Source organism: Salvelinus sp. IW2-2015, unplaced genomic scaffold, assembly GCF_002910315.2.
Source record: "Salvelinus sp. IW2-2015 unplaced genomic scaffold, ASM291031v2 Un_scaffold83, whole genome shotgun sequence".
In the NCBI taxonomy this organism is placed as follows: domain Eukaryota; kingdom Metazoa; phylum Chordata; class Actinopteri; order Salmoniformes; family Salmonidae; genus Salvelinus; species Salvelinus sp. IW2-2015.
The window spans coordinates 4,811,351-4,823,154 of record NW_019942514.1 but is presented as its reverse complement, the minus strand read 5'-3'; the positions used below and the strand labels follow the sequence as shown (position 1 = coordinate 4,823,154).

General features: G+C 41.7%; 1 protein-coding gene across 1 annotated transcript; it reads left to right on the top strand.

Moving 5' to 3' along the window:
- The first annotated feature begins 1,156 nt into the window (after positions 1-1,156).
- On the top strand, positions 1,157-10,055 carry LOC111968379 (cytidine monophosphate (UMP-CMP) kinase 2, mitochondrial). The gene is made up of 5 exons (XM_024135145.2): positions 1,157-1,844; positions 6,642-6,756; positions 6,966-7,167; positions 7,963-8,196; positions 9,676-10,055. Exons 1-5 carry the CDS (start codon positions 1,257-1,259, stop codon positions 9,794-9,796), a joined length of 1,260 nt encoding a protein of 419 aa, XP_023990913.1. The 5' UTR covers positions 1,157-1,256; the 3' UTR covers positions 9,797-10,055.
- The last annotated feature ends 1,749 nt before the right edge of the window (positions 10,056-11,804 follow it).

The following is an 11,804-nucleotide window of genomic DNA, read 5'->3' as shown; positions in this document are numbered from 1 at the left end:
GACTAATTTCCCCAAGAAATCACCTCTGTCGTGTATGAAAGGCTCTCAGACATTAATAAACACTGAATATAATATTAAATTAGATAGAAATAGMCTGTAATACTAATCTAATAACATATAATGTGAATTTAAATAGAGATTTTAAAATGCATAAATATAATCTTCGGGCAAATTTACCAGATTCATTGAGAAGCTGTAAACCTCTCTTTGCTTCCTCAATGAGTAGGACCAAATATAATTGACACTGCTTGYAGTTGCCACAGCTTTAGATACTGTCTTTTGCAACAACTTGATTGTAGCTGGATTGACTTTTCCTGTAGATGAGAACTGTGATGCGCCGCGCACCTGCTGTCCTCGCACATTGATCCAGGCCAGGCCAGTTGCAAATATGCARTGGAGGTAACTTATGCAGGGCTGTAGGAACATCTTCACAAACACGACTTGAGTAGAACAATATTACTAGTCTTTAGCTGTCCTGTCCAATTGAAACATCTGATGCAYGGCCAACTTGACTCCGCAATAAATGAAGCGCCTCCTGGCGTTGTAATGTAACTGATCTTCAAAACGTCACCTGGGCAGTTTCTATTCCAAAGTTTAATAGGCCTCCCACAAAAACGGGTTGAATCCACGCCATTTCAACCAAGCAATTAAATGTGATCATGTTGAATCAACGTGGATAACTGATTGGATTTTCAAAAAGTGCTTTGAACCTYAATCCAATGTCATGGTCATTTTTTGTTGTCGATTTCACCTTTAATTCACCTTTGTTGACGACTCAAGCAAATGTAGGCTAAATCAAAACTAGACGTTGACTGACGTCTTTGTCGTGCCCAGTGAGCTACCTACTGTATGAGTGTGGTGCACTCGGCTAAATGACCATCACTGCAGCGCTCTAATAACTTGAAAATAAAATAGTGTATTTATTCAAATGCAGTCCTATTACATACCTACATACGTAAGTGCTTATAATAAAAAGCCTGCGCTTTGAAAATGGCCTTCATACCGTAATAGTGCTAAGCAAATTAGCTGACTCATTTGTGTAATTTAGGTGAGGCCATGGGACAGTAGGTAACAAACAGCCATATTATGATAGGCACACCTTATTACTTTCGTTTTTGGTTTTATGGGTCAAGTGGCTCAAGTTTCGGTTTGCTTGTCAAGCGCTATAAGTTTCGTTTCCCCCTCAGTTTCCCAAATCAGGCGTGCGCGTCTGTGGTGATTCAGATGAGTGCATTTTGTTCGTGGTTTGATTCAAGATGGCAAGACGCATGATGTCTCGGTTGGGCCAGTGGTCTTCTTATGTTTTTGCAGTGGACTTCGATACGAATTCTGACCCAATCTACTTCGCCCTAGCAAGCAAGCGTAGCGAGCGGCCACAAGTGTTCAGGAATGTCCTCGCTGATGAAATATGCTACTCGCTCCATGTCCAGAGCGATGACAAAATTGAAAGAGCAAAGTTTTATGGYGGACTGAAAAACAAACTTTCAAAAGAGTTACCTCCGGAATGTACGATTTTGGAAATGTCCACATTTCAGCCTAARGTCAAAGATTCTGTCATCAAAGGATATTTTCTCAAAGACGCATCTAAGTCCTCAGCGACTGAACGAGTATTAGGAGAGTTGCTTCGCAATGACCCAGTCTATGTATGCTCCTACTTGTGCGAGGGAGAGGACAGACAGTGGTCGCAACACCTGTGGTCCAATACAGAAGACGGTTGGGGGGAGGTGTTGGAGAAATACTGCGTGGTACCTGCTGAAAAGCCAGAGCATCATCCTTCAACTCTCAACATCATCAACTATGACGTGTTCTACAGTTTTGAGGATGCCTACAAAGTTCTGCAACAGGTTTGAATAGTGACACTTTTATGTTTCAAATCAGTTGACACATGTTGCGGTGTATTTGTGCAGTTGTCATTATGTGTATAGAGCTGGCCAGTTTGTAATCCTAAAACCCTCGAAATMAGTTACATCTGGTTTGCATAGGATTTTGGGTAGTGATGCACCAATATGACATTTTTGGCCAATACTGATATCCGATATTTTCCTTGTAAAAAAAAAGATACCAATAACCGATATTTAAAATTTTTGCTGCTTTTTAAGCATTCTAGTACAGTTAAATAGTTAACACACACACATGGACGCAGTGGTCTAAGGCACTGCATCTCAGTGCAATAGGCGTCACTACAGTCCCTGGTTCGAATCCAGGCTGTATCACATCCGGCCGTGTTTGGGAGTCCCATAGGGCGACGCACAATTGGCCCAGCGTTGGCCGGGGTAGGCCGTCATTGTAAATGTTTTTTTGCAGACGTTTACTGACACAGTTCGCTGTGCGTTCGTATAGTCATCAGTTATTCTGCACTCTGGCACACTCAGTCGAGAGTGGTCTGAAATCGGAGTAGATAGCCAGAGAGAATTTACGAACGCACATTTTTTCGGCGTTTATCCCAAAACTAGGGATGCACGATATATTGGTGAACATATCGGAATCTGACGATYTTAGCTAAAAATGCCACCATCAGTATGTCTAGGTTAAAGCCGATGTTAAAAAACGATGTCAAAGCTACCGTGCGTACCTATATAACGTAGGTACATGACATAATAACGCCACGTATAATTTTGCGTTACACGTGCAACACAGCATTCATAGCCTAGCCCACAAAGTATGCTGTGTGGATCAAGCAGTCAACAAGTCGAGCAGTCATTTGAAAGAGTAAGAAAATTTCAGCGAGACAACTCAAAAGGCAAAACCCATTAAAGCCAAGATAATGGGATTCATTGTCCTTGACAATCAARCGTTCTCTGTCATGGGTGATGTTGGCTTTCGCCGACTGGTCGGCACCGGTACATACTACCAAGTGCGCTATTTTTCAGATGTTGCCCTACTGGAGTTACACAGTAATAGCGTCACTGCTATTAGCTTCAAGACATACATACTATGGAACGCCGTTTGGGTCTTCGCATGTCAAAACAGATACAGTAGCACTGTCAAAGCTGTACAAAAAAGTCTGCAAACAAGCAAACACCGGCCACGAACGATGTGTTTACAATACTGCATTGGTAGCTAGCTTTAGCTTGGTACCTAGCTAGCACCAATACAACCAGCCTGAAAACAATGACCAGTTGTAACTAGTCATTTTCATTATTCTTAGCAATGATTTACGAATCCTTGTGAGTAAGTATTAGCTAGGTTGCCACTTGTTGTTCGCCTATTGAAATTGAACTTCAGTTCATGAAAATAAATAGCTAGCCAGCTACTTAACCCTGTTGCCCAAAGCTAACGTTATGAGCAGCCAGCTAGCTTCATCTGGCMAGTGAGGCTCGACCGGAGTTGGTTATGTGTTGTGAAGCTAGCCACAATAAGGATTAGGCACAATAGTGGACTTTGCGGTTTGCCTCCAAAATAATAGTATGTCATTGACAGTGATGCAAATGAATACGAATAGTGGAATTATGCAATACTATTATTTTGAAGGCTAACTGCAAAGTCCACTATTGTGGTTAATCCGTATTGTGGCTAGCTTCACATAGATGATTCTGACCACCATTAATCAAATAAGAACTGTCATATAAATTAGGGTTATTTTAGATGATGACACCTAGCTATATAGTTAGCTAGCTATAGCAACTGAAACAGATTATGTTGTGTTATTTGACACATAAAATAGTGTTATTTGATGTGTATTTTTTTTGACACGCAAAGACCCAAACAGCGTTCGATAGAAATTAGAGGTCGACCGATTAATTAGGACCGATTTCAAGTTTTCATAACAATCGGTAATCGGCATTTGTGGACGCCGATTATGGCCGATTACATTGCACTCCACGAGTAGACTGCGTGGCAGGCTGACCACTTGTTACACGAGTGCAGCAAGGAGCCAAGGTAAGTTGCTAGCTAGCATTAAACTTATCTTATAAAAAACAATCAATCTTAACATAATCACTAGTTAACTACACATGGTTGATGATATTACTAGTTTATCTAGCTTGTCCTGCGTTGCATATAATCAATGCGGTGCATGTTAATTTATCATCGAATCACAGCCTACTTCGCCAAACGGGTGATGATTTAACAAGCTCATTCGCGAAAAAAGCACTGTCGTTGCACCAATGTTTAACTAACCATAAACATCAATGCCTTTCTTAAAATCAATACACAAGTATATATTTTTAAACCTGCATATTTAGTTAATATTGCCTGCCAACATTAATTTATTTTAACTAGGGAAATTGTGTCACTTCTCTTGCWWRKMYMWCAYSSWYWYTYKYGSWYTWTGSYSCYSRTMGSMCSYRSRGYKRRGWMMSYAYKRSWMTMKWMACRAWRWKWMACRYWKAWWYARRMTKKWMAATTTTCCAGAATTATGACATAACATTGAAGGTTGTGCAGTGTAACAGCAGTATTTAGACTTAGGGATGCCACCTGTTCGATAAAATACGGAATGGTTCCGTATTTCACTGAAAGAATAAACGTTTTGTTTTTGAAATGATAGTTTCTGGATTTGACCATATTAATGACCTAAGGCTCATATTTATGTGTGTTTATTATATTATAATTAAGTCTATGATTTGATATTTGATAGAGCAGTCTGACTGAGCGGTGGTAGGCAGCAGCAGGCTCGTAAGCATTCATTCAAACAGCACTTTCCTGCGTTTGCCAGCAGCTCTTCGCTGTACTTCAAGCATTGTGCTGTTTATGACTTCAAGCCTATCAACTCCTGAGATTAGGCTGGCAATACTATAGTGCCTATAAGAACATCCAATAGTCAAAGGTATATGAAATACAAATGGTGTAGAGAGAAATAGTCCTATAATTCCTATAATAACTARAACCTAAAACTTCTTACCTGGGAATATTGAAGACTCATGTTTAAAGGAACCACCAGCTTTCATATGTTCTGAGCAAGGAACTTAAACGTTAGCTTTTTTACATGGCGCGTATTGCACTTTTACTTTTTTCTCCAACACTGTSTTTTTGCATTATTTAAACCAAATTGACCATGTTTCATTATTTATTTGCGACTAAATAGATTTTATTTATTTTTTATYTTAAGTTAAAATAAAATTGTTAATTCAGTATTGTTGTAATTGTCAGTATTACAAATATATGTATAAAAATCGMCCGATTAATCTATATCGTCTTTTTTTGGTCCTCCGATAATCGGCATCAGTATCGGCGTTGAAAAATCATAATCGGTCGTCCTCTAATAGAAATCCTGGTTGAGAAGAAAACAACTGAACAAATGAACAATGAAACAGCACAGCAAGTAAGTGAAGGAAATAGGTTTTGATTATGTTTTACTGGTAATGGGGACATACGTAAATGCCACCAAAATAACTTTTTGGTCAGTGCYTGTGTAACCTTTTTTTAACTAAGCAAGTCAGTTAAGAACAAATTCTTATTTACAATGACGTCCCAGACGACGCTGGGCCAATTGTGCGCCGCCCTATGGGACTCCCAACCACGGCCGGATGTGATACAGCCTGMATTCGAACCAGGGACTGTAGTGATGCCTCTTGCACTGAGATGCAGTGCCTTAGACTGCTGCGTACATGTGTGCATGTTAACTATTTACCTGTACTAGAATGCTAAAAAGGTCGTAAAAATGTTAAATATCGGATATCAGCATTGGCCAAAAGTTTAATGTCGGTGCATCACTAGTTACACTAGCAGCACCGTTACAGTCACTAACACGCTAGTATGAAAACAGTCTTAACCAGCTCTGCTAGTTTGAGTAAAATAGTCAGAGTGAGGTTTTCTCTCATTTGTGTCTGGAAGTAACTAGCAAGCTAGCCAACTTTAGCCAGTTAGCTTTGGTGCTTGACTGCCGTTGTGAGGTCAGAACACTCGGATCAACCCTACTCCTCGACCAGAGTCCAGTGTGCGCTCTGAAGGCTCCAAGAGCGAAATGCTCTGAATTTATGAACTGACAATCTGACAACGCTCTGAATTTACAGACAGGGCCAGCACTGGACGTTCTGCCGCACTAGGCGAGACAAGAAACTGCAGCCCCCCTCCTATCCCAGCTAAACTGTGTACAGCAGGGGTSGGCAATAGGTTTTGCTTTGYCCCAACTTTTTTCTCAGCTAAAAGTCTCAGGAACTGAACATAATAGCAGCCCAATTCATAGGCTTACGCTGCAAATTAAACAACATTTTTAACACATCTGGTTAATAGGCTATATAATCAGTTAAATGTCAATGACATAGCCTAATATAGATTACGTTGATAAAATCACCAATGACTATTACATTTATTTTTTATATTACTTTGTGTGTTGATTAGGGAAAAACGGCTTGCAATCAAGAGAAAATGTTGGGCTGAAAAAGTCTCAAAAGAAAGGTGGATAGTGAAAATAGGGGTGAATGGGGAAGAATGGACAGAGAAATAGGCTTTCTAACCATATTTGTCCAATGTCAAACCAGAGTGTCTTGTTTGCAATGCTGTTCCAATTCCGTGTTTGAGTATGGGTATTATAACTCATACTGTGGTAAACTATATAAGCCTAATATACTGTGTGCAGTCAGAGACAAAATAAAAAACATAGCAATGTCACACTCTAGTGGTGGACAAAGGAATAACATGATATTCAAACAGGCCAACTCCAACTTTATCTCATCCCTATCTACTTTCCTCCTCATCTGTAGTGTGTTGACATCATCCCCGAGTCCAAGGCAGTGCTGGAGCTTGTGGACCAGCGACTCAAGTCTAAGGAGAAAACAGACTTTCCTGTTATTGTCATAGAGGGATTGGATGCTACAGGTTAACACCATCACTACTTCACTATTGTCCTTGCCAATTCAATGTAGCCGATAGTATACGGCCAGGAGTTTTCCTTTCTGATCACGTCACATGGTCAGGAAAAACTCAGGTCATACAAAACTGAATGCTCTTTCAGTCAGTTACAATGCTTTAAAATTTCTCTCTTTTTTTTCCTTCTCTAATTTCTCTGCATTCCAACTACTGCTCAGGTAAAACCACTCTGACTGAGTCCCTGACGGAGGCACTGGGGGCCACTCTCCTGAAGTCCCCTCCGCAGTGTCTGTCCCCATGGAGGGCCCGCTTCGACACTGAGCCCCCCCTCATCCGCAGGGCCTTCTACGCCCTTGGGAATTACCTGACAGCAGGACAGATAGGCCAGGAGGCCAGACAAGCACCTGTCATTGTAGACAGGTAAGGGCAGGATGAAATAGCTTTGGTATTGTAGCAAGTTTGATGAGTTGGGATATGTCATCCCTTCTGAATGCATGGCTGTGTCTGAAATCTGTTTTGCCTACTTCTTACTAAAACTACACACCGTGTACTAACCATCAGTGGCTGTCGGTGCCGTTTAAGATGAGGGAGGACAATCTTTTTTTTTTTGGAGCATGAACTTGTTTTTATTACAGCATATTGGATGACTGTCATTCATATTCCGTTCACCCAGTTCAATGTAACATCGATATGTTTAGGCTGCTACATGATAGTCACATTTTCCCTATACCAATCATGAGGGGGCTGCAACCTAGCCTACGAATGAAAGTTCATCATTGTTATTTTTCATTTGTATGAGCGTTTACAGTATGCTTACACCAGAGATCTGTATATACTGATGAGATGCACGTCTCTGCCCTAACAATGGGAGTCGTCCCAAAGACGGGAAGGCAGGCGACAAGCTTAGGTCGAAAATAAATATCCCATACTATAAAACMTTCTATTTTCACATACCCAATCAGCCTACTGTTTAGAAAGCAAGTACGGTTATTCGGACATGGCCATTGTATGGTGCAAATCGAATGTGTAACTCAAACACATTGCCTTATACCACTTTATGCCACTTTAATGTCATAAAAGTGGAAAAGCACAGCAACGGTTCCAATTTTCAACATGTGAATGAACCACCAAACAACTCCAGTATACCAGACATAGTCTCTGGTCTTTGAGGCTCACAACAACCCACCATCTCCCTATACTCTCCATTCCTCCCAGGTACTGGCACAGCACGGCAGCCTACGCCATTGCCACGGCGGTGGGTGGTAAGCTGGGTAACCTGCCRCAGGCTGGCAGTGAGGTGTATGGTTGGCCGGGGGACCTCCTGAGGCCCAGCCTGGTGCTGATGCTCAGCCTCAGCTCACAGGAGAGGATGAGGAGACTACAGGTCAGAGGTCAGGACAAGACCATGGAGGAGGAGGAGCTGGAGGCCAATCACCTGTTCAGACAGAAGTAAGATTTCTTGTGCAGAGGCTGTGGTCTAGTGGGGACACACCTGTCTCAAGCGCACATGTCGACCGCAGAGGCCGGGGTTTGATCTCTGTGTCCAACCTTCCTCCAGTGTCTCCCCTTCATCTATCCCCCCTCTACTTTGACCAAAAAGTAAGATGACTGAAATTCAGACGAAACTATACTTCAAGTTTACCACTGTATTAGAATGTGATACAGCTCACACTACTGAAGTGTGTAGATATACAGTAGTACATATTACATGTTCTACTCCAATATATTGACAGCACCTACTGTTTCGGTGTATGTATAACGGCGTGGGGAACGCACACACTTTACAGCGGTTTATTAACATACCTTACACACTGCTGAATTGAAGTGGTCAGATGAGCATCACTAACTGTGATCTGCACGCACGCACACACACACACAGTCTTGTTTAACCAACCTTGGGGGCACATACAATTGATTCCCATTGAAAATCCTACTTTCCTGAACCTAACTTCTAATTCTAACCATAAACCCCCTAGAATTAACCTTTTTCCTTGTGGGGACTGACAAAATGTCCCCAGTTGGTCAAATGTTGGTTTGTTTACTATTCTGGTCCACATAAGTTTAGTTAAACATGTCCGCACCCTATACACACACACACACACACACACACTACTGTACTTAATTGAGTGAGGACATCAGGTCCTACTCCGTCTTAGTCTGACCCATCAAACACTTAACAATCAATTACCATCCCGAGGGGAACCATCTGATGAGGAAAGAACAAGTGATTAGTTGCTGAGTTGGTCTGCTCCATTACGCACTGCTAGTAGTAGTCAGACTGGTCGATGGCAACTTTCGTTCATTCTACCCGCCGACATCCTGGGGTTTGTCCCAAATGGCACCCTATTCCCTACATAGTGCACTACCTTTGACCTGGGCCCATTGGGCTCTGGTCAAAAGTAGTGCGCCATATAGGGAATAGGGTGCCATTTGGGATGAATGCTTTTCACATGGGCTCACCAGATATTCAACCAGCAGTCATTATCCTCAAGGAAGACGGCTGTTGATCACTGTTGACAGTCTGGACTCTGGCTCTCAGTCCATCACCTGTCCAAACCTCTGGCATGATGATTGTGTGCTGTCAGTTGTTGTTTTTTAATCTTCTAGACCATTGTTCTTACTATTGCTCAGTGTCCACTATGGCCATATGTTTTGGTACTTATTGTGTGAAATATATTACGGTATATGGATGGACCAGGCAAAGGCATAGCAATTTGCAGTCTAAAATTGACATACAACTATCGAAAACCATTGWGATCATTATTTTATAGCTTTACTCATGCTTATGGCCCTTAGCTTTTTCCTGGTTAGTTCATGTGATCAGGAAAAGCAATTCATTTGGTATACCATCTCAAAAGTACTGCTGACCCAGATTTGAAGTGCTTTGTTAATTTGTGGAACATAATTACTTATTCTCTTTGTCTGCAGAGTGGAGGAGGCTTACCAGCGGATTGAGGGCCCGGCCTGCGTCACTGTGGATGCCAGTCCTTCTCCAGACCAAGTGCTCCAACAAGTGCTACTTTTAATTAGGGAAAAATGCCACTTGTAAACAGCTCCTCTCCTCCTCTCCCAGTCTTGCCCCAGATGGCTGATATTCCGTTGTGGTCCACTAGGTGGTAGTAGAGTGCCATTGATTTGACAGAGGCAGGGCTAGTGAGAAGAGGGCAGGGTGTAGTAGGGGGTCTGGACTGGGGGATAAGCCTCATATGGCAAAGGGCCAGTACTACACACTCACTCACACACACACACACACACACAGCACCACACACACACACACACACACACACACACACACACACACACACCACACACACACACACACACACACACACACACACACACACACACGAGATCGAGCCAAGCCCCGACCAGCTCCAGACCCTCTACAGTGCATGTCACAACATGTCCTATTCTGTATGACTGCCATCAGTGAGATGAGGAGAAACGTTATTATGAATGCCATTGTGTTCTGTCAGTGGTGATACTTAGGGATATGCAGCCAGACAGCCCGCGGTGACAACCATTTTTATTAGGCCTGAGATTCAGGAAATGAAAGGGAGGGTTTGTATATTCATCAGTCACTTCTATTTCATTGAAACGTATGGGCCAGCAGCTAACTCTACATTTTCCTTTTGAAGTCGCTATATGGACCGAGGGATTGAAACGCACGCACAGAGCAATATGATACATTTCACATTACAATAACACRGCTCATTTGTTTGAGTACTATTTCAAATTAAAGGAAACATGTTGCAAATACCAGACGTCTGGCTCTGAGCTGTTCTTGTCCGAGTGTRTTATATAAGGAGTATTATACAGTGCAATGTCAGGAGTGTTTTCTTTATGCACAGGTACTCTGATGCTTTGATGCAGGTAGTTGTCAACTACAGTGTAAGTGAGTGAGCTGTGTGCAATTGAAAAGCACACCTCACCTCTGTGACAGATGCCATGTATTGTGCCACTGGAAAATAACTGCGTATGAGGCAGTGAAAGCAGCGCACATTATGTGCTTATGAAAATGCAAACTGTGCACTCATGCACATACACACATGTACACACACACACATAAATGTACACAAAAACAAATGCACACAAACACTCCCTCTTTCTCTTGACTCTGTATCGCTCCCTCCCCTTTATCACCAATGCACACACACCCACACTTAAACATATACAGTAACTAATTTATATTGTAGGAAGCTGTATTTGGCCAGTGATGGGACGATTAATTAGAGGTTTTAGTTAATATGATCTTGACAAGACTGTGGGCCGGAGAAGACAGAGTGACCCATCTCTTTTACAGTGATGCACCAGCAGAGGCAACCTCTTCATCCAATTACTGCGTTCAGTGTTTTCAATGGCTGGAGAGATGCTATCYTTTTGAATACTAACATCCAGAATTATTTTGTAACGTATATTCCTGGGAATTATATAATGTTTGTTGAAATTATTCAGGTAATGCAAGTCTTTGCAGTATAGTCGAAACAATTGGTATTGCAAGGAGTGAAAATTGCATTGCTTTGGGTTAAAACCTGTGGTACTAAAATGTATCAGTCCGGGGCAGTTTCCAATTGTTTACTGTAAGTCTGACTAAAAATGTATTGAATTTAAACAGTTACTCAGAGAAAAAGCTCTGCTCATGTTTATAGATATTCCTTTCAAATCTAAAATGTAAAACTGAGTAACAGCTTCTGTCTCAAGAGTACACTAAAGTTCTGTGGTGGGAAAGCAGAATGACTGGTGCCAGTAATGCCACAGGCCAATCTACTTTGGCATCATGTGTCATAGGCTCAAGGCAGAACTGTATAGTTATGTGGTAGTAGCATGATGTCTAACATATTTCTTAGATGTTGTTAATTTCTTGTCATTCTTGGGGGTAGAACATTCAAGAGTGATGTTACTGAATGTTCTACCCCAAGGCGTAGTGAAGTCCTAAGCAATGTACGTTACATCCAAACAAGATGACACTGCCACACAAAGATCCAACTTTTGTTTTCGAAAAAAGTTATTAACTCAATTCAAGGGAACATTTCAGTACATAAACGTACACTTTCAGA